General features: G+C 40.6%; 1 protein-coding gene across 4 annotated transcripts in view; it reads left to right on the top strand.

Annotated features, from left to right (window-relative positions):
• The window catches only part of atf7ip (activating transcription factor 7 interacting protein), a 30,827-nt gene extending 11,089 nt beyond the window's left edge, over positions 1 to 19,738 (top strand). For 2 of the 4 annotated variants that reach the window (XM_059338978.1, XM_059338989.1), the window contains 13 exons: positions 8,793 to 8,845; positions 9,801 to 10,325; positions 10,461 to 10,920; positions 11,661 to 11,839; positions 11,984 to 12,121; positions 12,382 to 12,453; positions 12,558 to 12,646; positions 14,227 to 14,291; positions 16,379 to 17,026; positions 17,441 to 17,542; positions 17,683 to 17,772; positions 18,007 to 18,089; positions 18,814 to 19,738. In XM_059338978.1, the coding sequence (XP_059194961.1) occupies positions 9,807 to 10,325; positions 10,461 to 10,920; positions 11,661 to 11,839; positions 11,984 to 12,121; positions 12,382 to 12,453; positions 12,558 to 12,646; positions 14,227 to 14,291; positions 16,379 to 17,026; positions 17,441 to 17,542; positions 17,683 to 17,772; positions 18,007 to 18,089; positions 18,814 to 19,272 (2,904 nt within the window). In that variant the 5' untranslated portion in view covers positions 8,793 to 8,845; positions 9,801 to 9,806 and the 3' untranslated portion in view covers positions 19,273 to 19,738. Of the gene's footprint in view, positions 1 to 3,596; positions 3,645 to 8,792; positions 8,846 to 9,800; positions 10,326 to 10,460; positions 10,921 to 11,660; positions 11,840 to 11,983; positions 12,122 to 12,381; positions 12,454 to 12,557; positions 12,647 to 14,226; positions 14,292 to 16,378; positions 17,027 to 17,440; positions 17,543 to 17,682; positions 17,773 to 18,006; positions 18,090 to 18,813 lie in introns of those variants that run through there. The other 2 variants (XM_059339006.1, XM_059338998.1) reach the window with 2 other exon arrangements.
• Positions 19,739 to 20,347: the final 609 nt, after the last annotated feature.

Below are 20,347 nucleotides of genomic sequence, written 5' to 3'. Positions count from 1 at the left end.
AAATCTCTGTATGGGAAACACTTGATACAAATGAAATGTCAGTATAATAATGATTATATAAATATATAATTAAAGGATTTAATGTGCCAAGTAGGAGATACAAAGAGCATTTTAACATCCAAAAGCGAATGTGATCATGTATGAGCAACTGTGAAAACATTTCAAATAGAGTGAAGCCCAAATTTGTGTCACAGTCTCATAAGCAGACTACCTGCTTCAGTAGAAGTGTGGAATTACTTTTGTTTCATCTAGCTAAATATTCTAGTAGGTCCATTCAACTGAAATGAGATGTCTTTGTGAGAATTATGCACATAGGGATTACCTTTAATGACATGGTGCTGCCGCAACATGATGAGATGCTGTGCTAGATATAGGAGACTCTAATGGCTCTGTGTGGCTGCGCACAGAAAACCAGGTGGCCATTTTGAGTTTCAGTGAATCCAGATGCAAGCAGGCAGGGAGGGTGGGGGAGGGGAACACTGCGCACAGTGCGCAGTAATGTTGGAATGCAGGCTCTGCTCTCACTGGCAGACATCTTTTTTTCCCACTCGATATTTAGCCTCCATAGAAAATTTGGAATATTATATAACTTATAACATTTTTTATATATAAAGAGTAGACCAACATCATCCCCTGTGACTGTCTGAAGGAGACAGCTCAGTGTCAGGTTTACAGTTTGGCTTTTAGTTGAAGCACTAACTGCAACCAGAGGGAGAGAAAACATTATTATATTACCCAGTTATCTAGACTAGGCTCATAAAACATTTAGCAATATAGCTCTGAACTGGTGAGGTGACAAAAGGAACTAGATGGTTTGGTTAACTTGTAGCTCAAGGTGTTGCTGAGCACAAGACATGGAACTCTAAACCAGGACTTTGAGCTGATCACATAGACATAAAGGGATGGAATCATTGAATCACATTTGCTTTTTTAGAAGTTTTCCCTCCAGATCTATGTGAGTATGGAGATTTCTGCAGATCTGGTACTTTTTTTTTTTTTAGGAGGCGGGGTTTGTTATAGGAACTGCTCAAGCCTGTGCTCAGCATGCTGCTCGCAGCAGCGCTGGTGGCCATTTTGTGTTTCTGCAGTAGGAGAAGTGGGGGTTGGGCAAAGAAAGCTCACCAAGGTTTTATTTATTCTCACAACCGAGCTTTTGAGTAAAACAGGTAAAGGTTTCAAATAAAAGTTCATTGTAATTACACATAACATTTCCAGTCTACTACTTCTCCAACTATACATTTCTTTGTTTGTTTTGATTCCTAAAGTCAAATCAGAAAATTACTTCAAATAAACAAACTATGTTGTGAAAAATCCAGCGATGAAAATTTAAAGAAAAGAAGTAGCAGGGAGTATATTTTTCAGTTTTTCTGTGGGTGTTCTTTGTTCCTCCTGAGTAAAGAGCCACCCCCGTGTTGTAATGGTACAGTCTGTTCAGCAGCACCCTCCCTGCTGTGGGAGAGGCTGGGCGGATAGAGAGTGCTTAGTGTGTAAAGCTGTGCTCTAATTTCTTGCTGTGCGCAGCTAGCATTGGGACTGTGTGACTAAAAAGCGGCATTTCTTGCTTGTAAATAAAGAATGCCTGCAAAAAAAATACTTTCTACATTTTGTACTGAGATAATCTTTCAATCTCCAATGTGGCCATTGTCGTTAACCATGAGAATTAATTTTATTAATTTTTCTGAGAAAAGTGCCATGTGGCTTTTTTTCGACTTTGTTTAAAGAATTAAAATTTAAAACATCTCAGCTAAAAAAATGCGGTATTATTTTCACTTCTCTGTGAAAACCAGAGGAAATAAAATTCCTTGCACTTATTGAGTAAATCTTTAACTGCACTTACAGACAGTTTTATTACTTAAATTCTTTGTGCCCCCCCCCCCCCCAAATTAGAATGGTTCAGTCCATGTTTGACTTGGAGAGGCACAGAGGGGAAGAAAGTGAGTGTGTGTGTGTGTGTGTGTGTGTGTGTGTGTGTGAGAGAGGGACAGAGGGAGAGAGATGGGGGAGGGTGGGTGCAGCTGCCTGAGTGTGCTGTGGGTGTGCAATTTAACGCTGGCTGTGCGCCGCTAGCTAGGCCCTGACTAAAGTGCACGATGCATGCTTTGTCATATTAAAGTGGCTTCATTTTGTTTCTCATGGTTAGGGTTAGGGATATGGCTTTAAGAAGTTTAAGTTGCTTTAACAACATCCTGTCATTGAGTTAGATGTTAGAGTTTGACTGGCTTTTTTTCTGTCTTTTCTTCCACATTATTGATCTAAACTCTAATGGATGAACCCAATTCTTTAAAAGCGCTCCTCTCCAAGGTGAAGTGCAAACTGTAAAACCACCAATGCCACTGATTTTCCTCACTGCTTAGATACAGTGACTTAGCTCACCACTGAGTTAAAAAAGCCATCAGAGCCAAAATGAGAATGTTTAAAATTGATAAGCTTTATTTATAGTTAAAGTAAAAGTATATGCTAACTGTCATTTATATTTTTGATAACTGTGCTTTCATCAGACAAAGCATTTACTTGTATCATGTAGCCTCCTTTAGTTTTTTAAATTTATTTCTGCAGTTAAACTAACAGCAGAATCTTGTTAGCCCTTAGCATGATCTGCAAAACAGCTGATATATGAGATTATATTGCATCCTGAGTGAGCTATGAGGCCCACAGTGGCCATGTCATAAGAGGAATAGTATAAGATTGAGGCTCACGCAGTACTCACATCAGCGGTAGCTAGTGCTCAGTTTATTGCACATGGTTCCTCGAGTGACCATGCCGCATACACAGTTCAGAAAAAAATCTGTCAGCAGAGAGGCCAGGGAGTTTATTTTTTACCACAGTCAAACAAAAGACAAAATTAGAAACCCTGACATCGCTGTAAATAAACTATTGTAGCAACAGAAACTATCTTAAAACAATGACATGGACATGATTGATTGAAAAACAGCTTTACATTTTTAACCTAGTAGGTGGTCAACTTTTACAAAATGACAATGTAAGGTCAAATACTGTGCTGCAGTTGTATTTCTGTGTGTTACAGCGTAACAGTTGACCTTTTTTATCATTAAACTTTCTATGCCTTTAGTGTTATTTTAGAAAGGACAGCCTTCCCCCCTGGCCTTTTGTCAGAATGGTTCAGTCCGTGCTGGCTGTAGATTTCCATACTGTGGACTAGTTTGTGCTAGAGTTGGGGGATGGGTGTTGCTTAGCAACAGTCTGTGCAGTGTACTTCCCCTCTGTCTGTGCGCTGCTAGCTAGGGTTGGTGTTGAAAATCCCCACGCTGTACTTTAAAATGTTGTAGACACAAGATTTGATTTGTTTGTATTTGTGGTGACTGCAGATATGTCATACATATGATGGGTGTAATCAGAAAGCAAACTCAATGTATTCTATTTTTTTGGTGTGCTTTTAGTGTACATTATGGCAAACTGCTGTGTAAGGAGCTTTGAACTGACTTTCCCTTTTTAAAGGGTTTTAATAAAATCCATTATAGTGTCATGTAGGCCACACACCATTTAACCTACCCCCGCAAGGAACAAGATGGACTAGTCCTAAGTGAGCCCCTCCTCCTTCTTTTATGTTCTCCTGCTGGCCTCTCAGCCTGCTGCCACAATCAACAAATACATGGAAGGCCTCAATCCCACACATCCTGCTAAAGGTTGATATTTCTTTGTTTTTAAATCATGTGTAACATTTATGTCATTCATTTAAATCTAACTAAGTTTCTGTCATTGCAGCTTCACATTCCTTTCAAGGTTAGCTTTTAATACATGTAGAGGATGCTATGCTAGTTGAAGTAGGTGGAGTTTTTGCAATGTTTTATGTTTGTTGTGTGTTTTTTCAACAGGACACAGTCATTTCAAACATTTTTTTTCTATTAGGAAGTCTGCTGCATTTTCAGTAATGTAGCTGATGCAGATAAAGACATTTTGTTACCTGCAACACTGCGCGACACCAGCAGTATGCATGCTTTCCGTTTGTTCTTGGTTTCACTCCCAACTTTGGACTCCGTGACTGAAGTTGGTGACTTGAGTTGCGCATGTTCGTGTCCATACGAAGTGCGTGTTTTTATAGTGGAGCTACAACGATTAGTCGGCTAATTGATTAGTCAATGGATAGAAAAATAGAAATCAAAATATTTATAATATAAGTCATTTTTCATGCAAAAACGGGGAAAAATGCAGTTCTCTTCCATATGGAGTTTTCCCGATTTTCTCTGTTTTATCATATTAAACTGAATATCTTTGAGTTTTGTATTAACAAAACAAAGACACAGCCCCTTGGACTTGAAAGAACTTGGATGTGTTTTACTATTTTCGAGATTTTATAGACTAAATTATTAGTCGATTAATAAAAAAGTGATTGGCATTTAAATATTTTGTGAAAAATTGTGTATTTAAATATAGCATATAGGTGCAAAGCATCTCTGTTGTTAGGTGCATTAAGGTGGCAGCACTGTATGGCTGTACGTATTCATTCAGATGTAAATGCAATTGTTACCACAATTCTTTTTAATAGGGTCTCATTGTGTGTTGTATGTATAATATCAGTGGATCGCGCTGTCGTGTACTTTGAATAGGATTTGGGCACAAACTAATTTTTGAAGCATTCATACAGATTTTTAAACACAACAACATGTCCGAGTCATAGTGCACCTATAAAAATGGTGTTTGAATATATTTTAGCCTAAAGTGGCACCACTTGCTCCGGTTGCTGACGCACACTGTCAGTGTGGATACTGCCATTGAACTCGCGTGTTGCTGCTTATTTGTTTATGATGTGCTGTGGTTCACTCACATACACTATGTGTTCCATTACCCATACCACCATACTATTAAGTATGCCAGAAATGGCACACAATTTTCCATTACCAGATGTAATTGTAAATCGTAAATGGACCTCCACTTATATAGCGCTTTTCTAGTTGCTTTGCGACCACTCAAAGTGCTTTACACTACAGACTGCACTCATTCACCCATTCGCACACATTCATACAGGTGGCAGAGGCTACCCTAAACGGTGCCACCTACCGCCATTGGGAATTCATTCACACACACCGATGAACGCAGCATCGGGAGCAATTTGGGGTTCAGTATCTTGCTCAAGGATACTTCAACATGTAGGCTGCCATGGGATCAGGGATCGAACCACCAGCCCTCCGATCACTGAACGAACGCTCTACCAATTGAGCCACAGCCGCCTTATAATATATTATATGTTCCAATACATAGCATGTCAAATACAGTATGTCACAAGTACCAGGATGTACTGCAGTATGCCAGCCAGCATGTTTTCCTGGCTGTTTGTACTCACAATCCACTATAAATAAGACAGACTGTAAAAGTGCAAGGTGCCATTGTTATGATGAATCAGTATGTCCCATTTGAATGCATACTGCATGCAACAGTACATACTTTGTTAGGGAGGCTGCTACATACTGAACTTACAAAGAATGTTGTGAAAGAATTGTAATGCAGTTATGGTTTTATGTGTTGAGGAATAGGTCCCAGTGTTTTAATGGAGCACAATTGTCCATATTTGAAAGCAGGTGTTGTCAAAGCACAGTGGGATACAGTAAACAATGGTTTGGATGTTGATTGGTATCCGTAAGTCAAGTATTGATCCATTAAAAACTGCTTTCATTTGTACCAGTAACAGCCTATTTTATCAACCAGGGATATGCCTGGGAATAACTGGTAGCAGGGAGAACTGATACCTCCTTTAAACATGTATCACAGTCTGGATGCTGTTCTTGAGGTGCCAACATGTTTGGGCAGGTTGCATTTGCATATCTGTGTGCTGTTCCCCAACCAGAAGTTGGAGTTACTCTGCGTTTTATGCTGTTTCTTCTGAATAGCCTTGAATCATGTTGGGCGAGATTTTGAAGAGCAAGGTGTCATAGTGACATAAAAGAGCAAGGTGTCATAGTGACATAAAGTGGCACCCACCACATTTGAACCAATACTTTCATAGTGTTGTGCTAAAAGGGAAAGGGTTGGTGTTCCTCTTCACTGTGAGGTAGGAATGCCAAGTTTGTCCACAATTTAATGACACTCGACCACTCAGTGGCTTGTCACCTGGTGTTGAAACAGTGGGTTGCAGAAGAAAAGTTCTGAAACAACAACAAACACTGATGTCGCAACTTGAGAGAAAAGCAGTGGTCAAAGCCCAGAGAGAGACGGCGGAAATCTCTTCTAGCCTCCTGTTGTTGATGCCTCCAACGACATATGTGAAAAATGCCTTCTTATGTATGGTAGCCTAGATATCAAAGACATAATGATAAACAAAATATATTTGAACAATAATTTAAAGATATCAAAATGAAAAATTTAGATGTGCTGCAAGTTGTGTAAGCCCTATCTTCTTCGCATTGAAATTGGAGCATGTTGGATTGTTGAATCCAGCAATGCGCAATCCTGTGGGACATGAGGCATGGTTTTTTAAAAGAGAGACAGAGAAATAATGGAAGTCTACCTCATGTTTTGTGTCAGCAGTCAGCGGACGGTGCCACAGGAAACATGCGTGACTTGCCTGAAACAGCATTCTGAAGTGTAAATTCAGACTAATGCACTTTCACCTCAGAGACATTAGTTTGTCTGGACTAGGAGTACAGTTTTGAAATTAATATTCCTATGAGTCGTGAAGAGTTTAAGCACAAGTCTGAATATATGTGTATCTAAGGGTTTTTTCTATTTTAAAACAATTATGTAGCTTTTGAGGTGCGCAGTAAGTGCCACACCCAGCATGTGCATACTCATCTGACACGTGTAATGATTGTTTTCTGCATTTCTCCGAGTCGGGCTCAGCAGTGCACTCACTGACGTAGCTGCAGGTAGCCCTATTTGTACATATAGTCTGAAGGGATTTCTATAATCTTGAAAGAAGAATGACATCTTATTTTTAATATAGTGGTTTCATAGCTAATGTACAAAGAATGTATAAATGATGAAAGAACATGATTTAAACCATAACTCTGTATATCAAAGCGGTCACCCTGTGCAGTAAAAATGACTTGGGGTTAGCTGTAGCATGTATTTTAGGAGGTGACTGGTGGGACTAATGGAAAAACAGTCATTTTAATAATGTTTATCTTTGGCTCATGTAACATTTCTGTTTAATCTAATGACATTGTATATTCTGTGTATATATATTTGTATAAAAATGCAAAGTTTGCTTTGTCAACTTTCTGAAGCATCAGGCTGAACAGAACATTGTTATTAAACAGGGTGAGCTGCAACCAGATACCTCCGATACAGAATCCAGCTCAGCTAGCTACAGCACTGAGAGCTCAGTCTGGCAGCAAACAGCAGAGCTGACGGCCATTTTGAGTATCTGCACTGAATCCAGGCCGTATGATGGGGGAGGGGAGTTTTGTGCTCTGCGCAGTGTGCAATAACATTGGAATGTGAAGTGTACCAGTGATCGTGCTCACAACTTACACCGCTCTTTATTTATTTATTTATTTGTTTGTCTAAGCTGGGTTTGTTTTTCTCAGAACAGTGATGATGTAATATCTTCTGACTTGTTTTTTTACAATCAGGAGCTTGTTATCATTGCCGGAAGTATGTTTGCTGATATGAAAACAGATTAGGAGTTCTGCGTATGCGCCAACATCTCACAGTGCTGCTCAGCTTTACAGTGTAAAGTATACACTCAGTCTTCATAGTGAAGTTGCATTTTTCCATGCACATGTGACAGCCTGCCAGGTCGCAAAATACACATGGCTACATTAAACATTGTTTGAGATCGAGGCCTTTTCAGCTGACTCAGCTGCAGTCCTGCAGGTCAGCAGTGCAGTAACCGTAAGCTAACCAACTTTACAGTGTAAAACTGAAGCAGCTCGTGGCTCTCATCAGATGAGGTTTTAAAGGTTATGTGAAAGATAACTGGCTTTGTGTTTTGTTCCTGTTTTGACAGACATAACTACATATAGTATCTACCATCTGCATATGTCTGCCTTTTGTGGTAGCATTATAGGTGTGTTGACAGACTGACTGCTCAGAAATGATCAAAGAGAAACCTCTTGTGGCTCACCCCTGAAGCTCACCTTCAAAGAAATCTGTGTGGAGAAAGTATATGAAAGCCTCTTTTTGCAATTTGACAAACCTCTGTGTCCGATGGAACCTTTTTGTGCTATTTGGTTAGCATGTCCCATCATATTTTTAATATGCTCTGTTTGCCTGCTCTCTGTCCTGCAAATCTTATTTTATGCTCAAACTAATATGTTTGTTTTCCAAAAATGCTGTGATGCCATGGAAGGCGTAATTAAAACATTACGCCTTTCATGGCGTCACAGCATTTTTGGATTCAGGGTTGTATGTCTTAAATCAACCTTTTTCCTGATACCAATGCTGACTAAGAATGGGCATCAACAGTATTGAACCATCATGTCAGAAATAAAAATCCTGTTGTAAAGATTTCTTGGCAAAGAAAAGTATGGCAGTAGTAACAGTCAGATGCAACATTCACATTAATCCTATCACTGCCTGATATAAGAGCTCTTTGTTTCCAAATAGGTGTTCAATGAATTCTTAATGAATGTGGATATACTTCACTGTCATCAACATAGTTGTATTTCCAGTTTGATGAATTTTGTAGTGACCCTACATATAAATATCTCCTTTTGAAGCCAAGGGCTCAGTTACAGCTCAAGAGATGGAGATAGACTGCTTAATTCAGAGGAGCTAAATTTAGGGTTACACTTTCATTTGCATGGTCTGTGGATTTCGTACACAGTTGATCTTCCTAATTTGAAGCAATAATATTATTAAAAACCACTAAAAATTGTAATCTCTTTTTCCCTCAGATTGTCGAAGGATTCTGTGGTAAATCCATGACCAGGAACCTATCGGGTTGAAGGTGAGTTATTAATTAATTATTTATATATTATATAATACTGTCTCAGTGTGAACCGCATGGTATTTATTATTATGGCACATTCCTTTTTTGCTACTGAATGAATAAAAATGAGAATTTTACTGCAGCTTAGCACAGTCTCCTGCAGCACACAGCTGCAATGCATTTCTAAAATGGTTTGACTCCTTAAATCATCACATAAATGTATGCATATAAAATGAATGTACATGGAATTAATACATATAAAATATGACAACTAGCCTCAGCACTACAATGTGTGCAACATTCAGAACTATGTACGGAAAATCCTTCAGGTTTTGCATAACCTCTTACTGCTGCCAACACAGCCTCGACTTGCCGGTTCTGATTCGCTGAGGATTGAACCAATAGGAACGTGGGGGGATGGGAGGAAGGTTGGGTTGCTGCTCTTAACTTCAATGTCATTTCTGTTCTCTGGATCGAGGCTTAGGTAAACATAACATCCATCGGTTAATCAGGAAAAATTAAGAAAAGGGGAATTTGCCAGATTAGTTAAAGCTTTTCTGACTGACATGAAAAAGGCTTACTGAATTGCACATTGACTGTTGTCACTGCAGGACAGATACAGATACAAAGTGTAATCAGGCAGTCAGGATCTGTCTGACATGACTTGGATTCTTGGATTCTGAGTAAAATTTTAGTAAACAGGCTATTGGGGACTTATCAGTTTGGTTTGCAGATCTCTGTGAAAAAAGAACCCTCTAGAAAAGAACAAACAAGAAAGCCACAGGGCTCTACAGTGACCTCTAGTGGTTGCTCTGAAACTCTGCAGCCATTTCTTTGCTATGCAGTGCGTAAAGTCAGACAGGTTCTCAAGCGGCAGAGACTGTGCTGCTTACTCTTGCAGCTATCACTTGGGTTTTGCAGGTCTTTACCAGATTCATCCTTCCCCATCTAATATCTCCTTTTGACTCCACAGGCAGCAATGGAAGTTGTTGTGACAGAGGAGAAGAAGAAGATTTTCCGTGCTAGGAAAACTATGAAGATTAGTGATCGACAGCAACTTGAGACTCTTCACAACACTTTGTTGACAGCCACTCCAGGTATGTCCGACCCGTCTCCGCCACCTCTAATGAACGGCACGCACAAAGAGGACGGACAGAAGGAGGGGGACAAAGAGCAAAACAACATCTCAGACTCAAACTCTCCCCAAGCTACATCCCCCGTCTCTCCGACTCCCTACCTGTCCCTTAATCTGTCCCCGTCCCCGGGCTCTTCGCAAAGTCCAAAAGCCAAGGACGACACTCCTACTTCTCCCACATCACCATTCCACTCTCTGAACTTTGAACTGAAAAAGATGGAGGGGGAGGAGGAGGTTGAGGGGGAGGAGGAGAAGGGTTCCTCATCGGATTCATCAAAGAAGTCAGATACACCAGCACCATCAGAATCCAAGGAAAACCCAGAAAAAGACACTGAGGTGACCCCGGAGATAAAAAAGAAAAAGGTAAATGCTTACATTGTTCACATAGGTCTTTATACTAGATGTATTCAGACTGCCAGGGTTAATGCGTAAGTGGATAGTAGATTGAGAGTCTCAAACTCTTTTAATTAATCAATAGTTAATTATGCTCTTCTTCAGGCGGACCAGACTAAAACAGAGGACCCAGCTGTGGATGTGTCGAAGGATTCTGTTAAAGGTTTGGCTCCATGTTCGCCTGTACCACCTCCAGTGTCAGACTGCACAGAACCAATGGATACAGATAGTGACACTACAAAGGCAGAGGACCTTGGGGCCTCCACAGCCAAAACAAAAGATGAAAAGCCTTCTTCCCCTAAATCTTCCACTTCTGATTCCTCTCTCCCTTGTCCTTCCTCGTCTCATCCAGCTTCCTCTTCAAAAGATCTAAAAGAAGAAAAGGAAGTCAAAAAGGAGGACATTAAAGAAGAGAAGGATGACAAAGAAGGTGTGAAGACTGAATCAAAAAATGAGGAAAAGATGGAGGTGGACTCCGTGAAGGTAGAGACCAAAAAGGAAAAAACTGAAGTTGGACAACCAAAAAAGCCATCCCGGCCATCGTCCACTCCACCATCTAATTCAGGTATGTGATAGCTGACATTGATCCAGACAGCTTAGAGATAATTGCCCCAAAATGTCACAGAGGCTTGTGAACTTGCCCTCCCGTTAAACCAATGTAGACTTGAAATGGATGGCTATGGAAACTTTAAGGTTCAAGTCTCTACTTGCAATAAGGCTTTATTACATGTTAATAAGATGGCACTTGAATTATTAGTCAAACAACGTCTTTTGTTAGATCCTCCCTGCCTTCGACCTTTATACTTCTCGCCCACACTTTGGCTTTCTGTCAGAGAAGCTGAGATACCTGAGTGATGCTGCTTGAATGATTTTGTCAGACTTGACAAAGCAGAGGCTTCACTTTAGCATGCTAAAGCTCACATTTTAAGTCTTTAAGTTTAATGAATGAAATGGTAAGGACATTGTATCATGTATACAAAGCAAAAGATCACCACAAAAATATCTCCTATATGCTCATGGTTATTTTAAAAGGCCATAGTTTCTGATAGAGGCCTATTTTTTTTTATTCCTTACACATCCACAGGAAAGTTCAGTTTAGAACTGGCTCACTGAAGATTGTTTGGCTAAATGCTTTCTCATTACAAAGTGTAATTGTAAAGTATAAAGCATTTATAGTAAGACATCTGAACCTAAACATTCCTAAAACAGAACAATGCCAGATAGCATATTATGCATAGAAGATTTAGGGCAATAAATGGCTTATATAGTGTACTTATCTATATTTATCTTTTGTTTTTTGAGTAGTGCAAGAGGAGAAGGGCTCCACCTCGGGACTGAAGCGGACTTTATCGGAGGGTTCAGAAAAAGAGTCTCCAACTATAAAAAGGGAGGGGAAGAGGCCCAAGGTGGAGCGTGAGGAGTTGGAGGCACAACTGGAACTTAAAATTACTGCAAAAGCTGGCAGTCACCATAAACTTGAAAAGGTTTGCATGCAACTATCCTGCAACTAGCACAATTTTTTGTTTTTCCAAAAGTCTAAGCCAACTGAACTCTGCTGTAAAGCCAATGGATACTACAATTCTTAATCTTCCCTTTTTTTCCACTCCCTCCTTTTTAATCTCTCTCAGATTGTGCAACAATTAGTAGATGAACGGTTGAGGGCCTTGGAGCTGACCATTTTTGACAAACATTTCCAAGAGCTGAAGGACAGAGTTGACAAGATCGACTGTGCCACCAAACACCAAACTGCCATCACCACACTCCAAGTAAGTAGACAGTGGTATTGTTTTGCAAAGTGAGTTATCTCATAAACAGAGCTTGTACAAAGTCTTGAAAGATTTAACAAATGCTTGATTTTTGTTGAGGTAGATTAATAGTGCTTGAAAAGTACCGGAATCTTGCACTTTAAATACTTGTAGGAAACCTGTATAAGAAGAACACATGCAGCACTGTAAAATGTTTTTTAGGGAACTGCTAAAAGGAATTCCCCACCGTTAACAAGGCCCTCTCTCTATCGTTTGTTTAGGCCAAGATAAGCCGACTAACAAAAAAGTTTGGAGAGGCCAATCAAGCATCAGAGAACAAAAGGAAACAGGAGGTAAGAAATGTTTTTTTTTTGGTTGCCTGCTAAAATCTTTGCAGATGGTATGCAAGTGGTTGTGAGTGATAATGTTTTGATGGCATGCTGTCTGATTTCTGCAGGCGCTCGCTGCTGTTGCTGCTGCCGCCGCCGCCGCTGCTGCTAATTCTGCCAAGCCTGCAACTGTTGCAAACAGCCCTCAAGTTCAACGGTGAGTGTGGAGAGCAGTTTCTCCTCTAAATCCCTGTCATCCATGCTATATTTGTGAACTTTTTAATTTAGAAATTACTTTCGCTGGGTTTTATGAAAGTGATTTTTCTTTTTTTAATCACTTCAAGCTCACGTTTGCCAGACATTTTCATTCTGTGACAAAAAAATATAGATTTATCAAAATTCACAGCATAAATGTTTTAAAACATGTTATCTTTAAATCATACAGCAGTCTATGCACTTTGGTATTTTGTGTGATTATAATTTGGCCTTTGTATGAACGTGACAATACCGGACTGAAGCCAGTATTACACATGGAGCCGTTCACTCAATTGTTGACATTGTCCCGGGTTGCTATCTGTAATCACAGAGACTGAATTTAAAGCTAATGGACTCAATAAAGAATCCCAACATCCTCCAAATCCATACCGTTTTGGAAGCCAAGATTCCATGTCCCCTGTTCGGTTCGCCGGCAACAACTTTCTTTAACTCTTAACTTCCAAATATTTCTTAAGACTGGTTTGGAATAAACAAACACAGGTTTTGCACCTGCAAGTAACCTGCAAAGTAACCCGCGTGGGTCCAGGTCCTGAGTCTTGTGACGTTCTACAATGTGAAGCTTGAGCGTTTCTCCAGGCAGGAGTGTAGTTAAAACTGCACCTCTCCTCCCAACAGCGTGCTCCGTCGGCAGACAGTAGAGCCGCAGCCTGAGGTGCCCAGAGAGGGAGTGGCGCCCTCTGTTGGTGAGACGCCTGTACTGTTTGTCAAGGAGAAGGAAGAAGAGGAAATGGAGGAGGAAGGGGACAGAGATATGTCACGTCATAATGACATGGCAAGAAAGCTGGCAGAATACAATGAAGGAAAATGCAGATCAGACATTAATCTCCGCACAATTAATCCTGACTTGGAGAAAGTGCTGTACCACAACTGCAAGAGAAGCTCAGGGAAGCCCAGGCCCGACCGATACGCATCTTATCTTTTCCGCTACCTAGTCCCATACGACGCCTACTGTGACTGGGTCGCAAAAGTCAATTATGTTGGACTAATGGGGAAGGAGGCACTGCCCTCGAACTTGAGGAGGTCATTGAGGATGCTCATAGAGCGTCGATTCCCCATCCTTTCATGTGACAGCTGGAGAGAGATCCGTGACGTTATCAATGAAATCCTGCGAGTGAAGAGAAGACCAGAATTTTTTCGAGAATATGATGAAAGAACTGCTATGACATTTTGACGGTCTTATGTAACATAAACAGAAGCATACTGGGACAATTGTCATCATGCATCATTGGAATTATCAAATTATAAATATCACAATCATTACTTAATTACAAATTTATTTCATATTCTAAGGCATATGAATCCCAAGCGCACTTGAAAACGTTGAGCTATACTCACATACTGGTAAATGCTTTCATGTAAAGTCGGACATGTCCTTAAGTGTAAGGTGGAATCTCGCCACAGCTTGTTCAATTATGACTGTATGAAATTGAATTAAAATAAAATGCCAACACATGGTCACATTCAGTCGCCTTCCTTTTGTTCATGTGAACAGCTCTAAGCAAAAGCAATCTTTCTAAACAGGCCAGTCCGTACGTCCATGGAGGTAAAGCAGATTCCAACAACGGTTTCTTCATCCGGCACAGCTGGTGAGTTGAAAAATTTTGTTTTATCCTGGATGTTATGTCTTTTCCTTTTAATTAGAATAACCAGAGGTGTAACATTTTTGGGGTTTCAATCTTGTTGAGTCTTGTTTCTTTTCATGTGGAGTTGGCACGTTCTCCATGTGGTTCTGCTGTTGTTTCCTTCCTCAATGCAAAGAAATGTTTTAAAAGACCAAAACCAATAACAAACCGATCTGATTAACCAGTACTGCCTGTGGAGCCAAACATGGAGCTACATGATCCTTTATTGTCATATACATCGACTTTGTAGTTCAGCTCAAGTCAAATTGAGATGCTGTCTTGCTGCCATAAAAGCTCAGTAGCATAAGGAGTCTGTGGCTGAAAATAGTCCCACATCAATGTTTGCAGAAAACAACAGTGGCAAGCTGTCCTAGGAAATGTTTCTTCCTTTGTTTAAAAAAAATTTAAAGTGTATATTTGTGGCATGGTTTTTGAAAGCCAATGTTTTCAGTTTTTCCTTGACTAAAGAAATTCTTAGTCAACTAACACCCAACAGCTGACTAATCATTTGTTTAAATCACGGATCTGTTTCTCTGCAAATATGCAAAAGCACCACTTTTAATTTTGAGGTTACCAGAGGTGTGTCTTAACAAGTTTCTTGGAAATAAATCATTAAGCATAAAAGAGCAAAAAGTTACCCGATCAACTAAAGAGGTCTTAATCAACTATGATCAAAACAATCAATTAATTGACTTAGAGGAGGCAGACCTAGTTTTCATTAGGAGAGTGTGGCATGGATCTGAGTACCACAGACAGGTTGAGGAAATCACAAGTTTTGACAGGTGGACTAAATTATTGATGGTTTTGGACTGTTTGGGATTTATTGACAATGACAAACATATTGAAAATGCTCATCCTTTACGTCCTTGAAGTCTCATTCTTTTAAATGAATACTTCACCCTCAAAATGACATGACATTGTATATCAATTACCTGTGTTACCTTGACTTCTTGAGGAAACTGTTTTAAGCCTCCATGGTTAACAGAGAATCAGAAAACGAAGTAAAACTCTATCCAAATGTTTGGACTCACACAGATGAATTGCACACCTGCATAAGCCTGAGGCGGTGGTGGAGAAAGTGTTGTAAATAATAAGATTTCAACCAAGAGTCATGTTTTTGGAAAGTGAGCACAGACCGGATAAAAGCAGGGTTTGTAAACGGATGATTTGATATAGTTCTGCTGTTTTTAAACAAGGCCTCCATTTACTTCAATTCATCAAGATTTACTCAGATTTTGGGTGCTATGTTTATCGTGGAAAAGTAGTTTTATTTAAGAATTCTAGGGAACAAGGGGTGACTAATTGATATACAAATGGTAATATTAAGGTTGAATTATTCCTTTAAGTGTCTTGTAGCGGTTGCAAGAATGCGGTTGAATTTCACTGCATGATAGTGCTGCAGTAGGTGTTTACCATTGATTGTATATAAAGATGGACGACGCGTCTCCACTTCCTCCCACTGTACAAAAGTGAAGGCAAAGTATTCCCGATACGGCTGCTGCCATCTTGTACTGGTGACATCATTGGGGGTCAGAGTCTGCACAGTAGTTAGCTGCGATATCAAGTTCTCGCCCAACCCAATCAGAGTGATAGGGACTGCCCAAAATAACAGGGCTTATCATCTTTGTTTAAAATTTAGTTTATGTGTACTTTAATTTGTCTAATGTCTCATCCGCTAACATGAAGGGGGCAGGGTGATTGTGGCGCATACTGCAGCCAGCCACCAGGGGGTGATCAAGTTGTTTTGGCTTCATTTATGGGGTGCTATCAGGACGTCAATCTTTATATCCAGTCTGTGGTGTTTACCTTTGTCTTTTGCCGATTGCATGCCAGGATAGGTTTTAACTAACTTTAACCATGACCAATGATCACAATAAACAATGGATGGGTATAATGACAACTTATCTGCTCCTGGTGTTACCTTTTAGTTGACTTTTTGTAATGAGTAGCAGATGAGTAAAGGAGCACAAACTGTGGTTCATTTGAAAATCTCAGTGACACTTCCTATGGCATACTTAAACAATCCATTTTCCCTATTTTTCCCTCACTAGCTCCTCCTGCTACCGTCACAGGTCTGGCACATACACCCACCTCCACTGCCGTGGTTTCACAGGCCCCCATCCTCCAGCTCATCACCTCCACCTCTAATGCTGGCACCACCTTGGCCACTGGCATCACCACTCAGAGTCCCACAGGGACTCTGCTGCTGAAGACGGCCTCCGGGAGCAGCATGATGGCTGCGGGCCAGCCGCTCCTCATCCAGCTGCCTTTATCAATGACTAATGGCCAGGCAGGAACGCTGGTCAACATCCCTGTCTCCTCTTTGTCTGCAGCCAGCTCACTTGCCAAGGCCAAAACCACTACTTCCACCACCACTTTTATACTCAAGCCTGCTCCTGCAACGACAACTTCACCAGCCTCTGCCACGGCTGTTGCCTCTGTGCCAGCGCTCCAGGCCTCCACTGGCCAGATGTCTTCTAATCAGATCTCCCTTGCCCGTGCCGTGTACCAGGGTGGTGCTGGGGGGATAACTACACCCAATGCTGGCGTATCTGTGACCACAGCCAGGACGCCAGCTCAGTCTGTGTCTGTAGCAGGAGCTATGTCTTCAGCCTCTTCACCTGCAACCTCTGGGCCGGCAGCAACAGGTTCCACTGCTCCAGGACCACCACAAGGGACGTCTCTGACATCAAAGACAGGTGCGGTATCACTTTGATTAACAAGGCTCTTGTATTTATAGGTACTTAAATTTCTCTGCTGCAATCAGCAGCATGTACAAATTGAGATGTCAGACAACTTTCATATGGATATAAACTGATAGGATGTAACAAGACTTTGATGAACTCTTCCTGACTGCAAGGGTTCATTATCATCCAGATATTTCATACAGTCTTTAGCGATCAGGAATAGTGAAATGGGATTCATTGCTTGTAGTATCAAATTGGGTATTGAGAATCACATGCAATGGTTAACTACGGAATTTCTAAATTTTTGGACTATTCGCAGCCTGATCCATTTTTTTTGTCTTGGCCAAAGAATATTGAGATGTTGCAGGCTTCTGTTTTTCTTGAAATTACCTCAATGTGTTTTACTGTTTTCCCATCTTTTTTCAGACAACCAAGCTACTGGGTCCACTCCATCCAAAGCAGCTGCTCCAGGGGCACGACCAAAAGGCTCTGTCATCGATCTTACTGAGGATGATGATGACGTCCAAGGTAAGCTTAAAGGGCACCACTTTATTCTCCCCCCATACAGTAAAAATATTTTTATATCTCGATTTGTTGTCTATACTTCAACATGCACTGTAATGAAAAGAGCCTTTAATCTAATGATGTTGTACTTCCATGTTCTGCAGTGACAGGAGTGAAGAATGCCACTGCTGCAGCTGCAGCTGCAGCTCCCTCACCTACCCAGCGTCCTAACCCAGTCATCAGCATTCCCAACAGTAAGACCATCACATTCTTTTGATCTAATGAAAAGGGGATTTTCATATGTATTATTGTGACAAACCCACCAACCAGTGATCTACACATAGCCTACCCTGGCTATGGAGCAATATTATAAAAAAATTGTTGTGTAGTTCTAAATGAAAAATAAATAAAGCGATGGCATATATATATATTGTGTGCTTATCATCTTAATTCTACAACAGTCATTTTCCCGTTTGCTCTGCCCTCAGGTGCGGGAGCGAGGTCGTCCCCGCAAAACAATCAGAACTCTTCTACCAATCCTCAGGTGACAGTCCACCACCGCCCCCCACTGGTGAGGATATAGAACTGCATTTTATGAAATCTGTTGATCTTAGGGTTTTTTTGCACATAAAACAGAGTGTAAAAGCTTAATTTGACAGCTGTTTGGAAGTCCACAATTTAGTTCAGCATATACAATTTTTTTTCATCACCTTCCTAGAACCCCTCTCTATATAAATGATTTAAAGGGGGCTTCTTATATTATTACAGATTTAGTGGTCATTAGAAATGCAAAATTAACAAATAAACACACATTTACTAAATTGGTTAATAAAATAATAAATTGTGCACCAGCGAAGTGGTACAAAGTCAAAATTAACAGGAATTACAATTTAAACCTTTAAGATACAGCAAAAGAAAATGCTGTCATATGGTGCCTTCAAATGGGGTCGTGTTACCAGTGTTTACAAAATAAACCCATATAAACTCATGCCACCTTCTTGTCATTTTCATTTTCATGAATTGGAAAGTAATAAATATCTAAAAACAAAAGAGTTCACAAGTTGCTATGTGCATGCTGACATTTTCAGAAAATGTCGAAGGCCATGAATTTTCAAAGCCACAGACTCCACCTCTCCTCAGCCCCTCCCTTCCTCCCTCTGAGCCCCTTGCCCACTTAAAGCATTATTCGTTATATTATTTTGCAGTAGGTGGATTTAGTCTCAGACTAAGTCAGAATCACATTTGACCAATTTTGCTAGAGGAACAACTCATGACAACAGTTTTCTCTTTTTAAGGACTCTCCATTGAAATCCCGTGCTGTATCCACTGGTACGCCGAACCGGGTTGCCAGCATGGTACTGCCCCCTCTCCCCACTGCACCCGCACCGTCACGCTTACCCCCCGAGGCTGAGCGGACCTCCCCTCCTCAGCAACCTCAGCTAAAGCTGGTGCCAAGTCAGACCGGTATAGTGCTGTCGTGGTGTGTGTCAGAAACTGATCGGACCTGTGCAGCTGTAGAGAGTTATCACCTCTATGCCTTCCATCAAGACAACTCGAGCAGCAGTGCGGCGCAGCAGCACTGGAAGAAGATTGGGGAGGTAAAGGCCCTTCCTCTGCCTATGGCCTGTACACTGACCCAATTCCAGTCTGGCTCCACTTATCATTTTGCTGTTCGAGCCAAAGACATCTATGGGCGCTTTGGCTCCTTCTGCGAACCTCAGTGCACAAATGTCATCAGCTCCAGCTCCAGCTGAACAGTTAAAGAATGAAAACATTGTTTTTGCATTTGAAAGTTCTCGACTTCTTTTATTCTGTTATTCTGTTGAGTGTTAGGAACTCAAATATTGTGCATTGAACACATACAGTATCTGTAAATATCTCTCTGCATAACAACTGGACTTCTGACTGAGTTGGAGAGTTGAAGAGGCAAACGGTTGGTTTTGCCTGGTTAATGTACGTAATGTATTTTTTGTGACTCGAGCTGTTGTATATAATTGAATTACTTTACCCCTCTACCAAGTCAGATATTTATGTTGTTGTCTCCAGTTAACTCTGATCCGGATGTCTTTTACTTTACTTGAGAATAGGTGACAGGATTATCCGTGTAAACTCAGAATTGCACAGAAATGTATAAATGTGTGGTAGAAACTGAATGATAACTTTTGTAAGTTTTGTCTGGCAACCAGACTTTGACAAACACAATAAAAGGTTTTTAATAAAGTCTTGGCTTACTCATTTTGTGACACATTTCATTTAATTAATTATGTTTTTCACAGCAATTACAGACAACGGCAATCTAAAATCTTGAATAAAACGGTGCTCTGCAGAGAAATTGGCACTTTTGTAACAGGATACAGAGATGTCTGTGACAAAAGTGTCATGTTTTACCAGTTCCAAATGGATTTACGGTACTTTCACAGAAGAATTGAAGGCTTTTTATTTCCCTTGCGTGGTGATCCAGATAATTGGGCTGATCTGCTACAGCTTTGTTTTCCTCAGGAATCTCACAGCTGCTCTACATATTTGGCAGCCAAGGATGAACCACAGAGCTGCCAATATTAGTAGCTACAATTAGAGGTCCCCATGGAGTTATAGTGGTGCTGTGGAGCTGTTTGTCTATGAGTAGGTCCCCAGCTTGTTTATTTTGTACATAAGGACGCATGTACAACTGAAGGAGCACACAGGAAACATGATATAGTCCTACAATGCTATTAAACTATTCCATCAACAGCTGTCAGTAACAGGCCAAGATATGCTGCAATGTGCCAGCAGAAACAGGGAAGTAGACTGCAGACAGCAGTCTTCAATGCTGGATTTTGAACACTTAAA

The sequence above is a fragment of the Centropristis striata genome, chromosome 1, assembly GCF_030273125.1.
Source record: "Centropristis striata isolate RG_2023a ecotype Rhode Island chromosome 1, C.striata_1.0, whole genome shotgun sequence".
Taxonomy (NCBI): domain Eukaryota; kingdom Metazoa; phylum Chordata; class Actinopteri; order Perciformes; family Serranidae; genus Centropristis; species Centropristis striata.
This window is presented reverse-complemented; position numbering and strand designations above follow the sequence as displayed.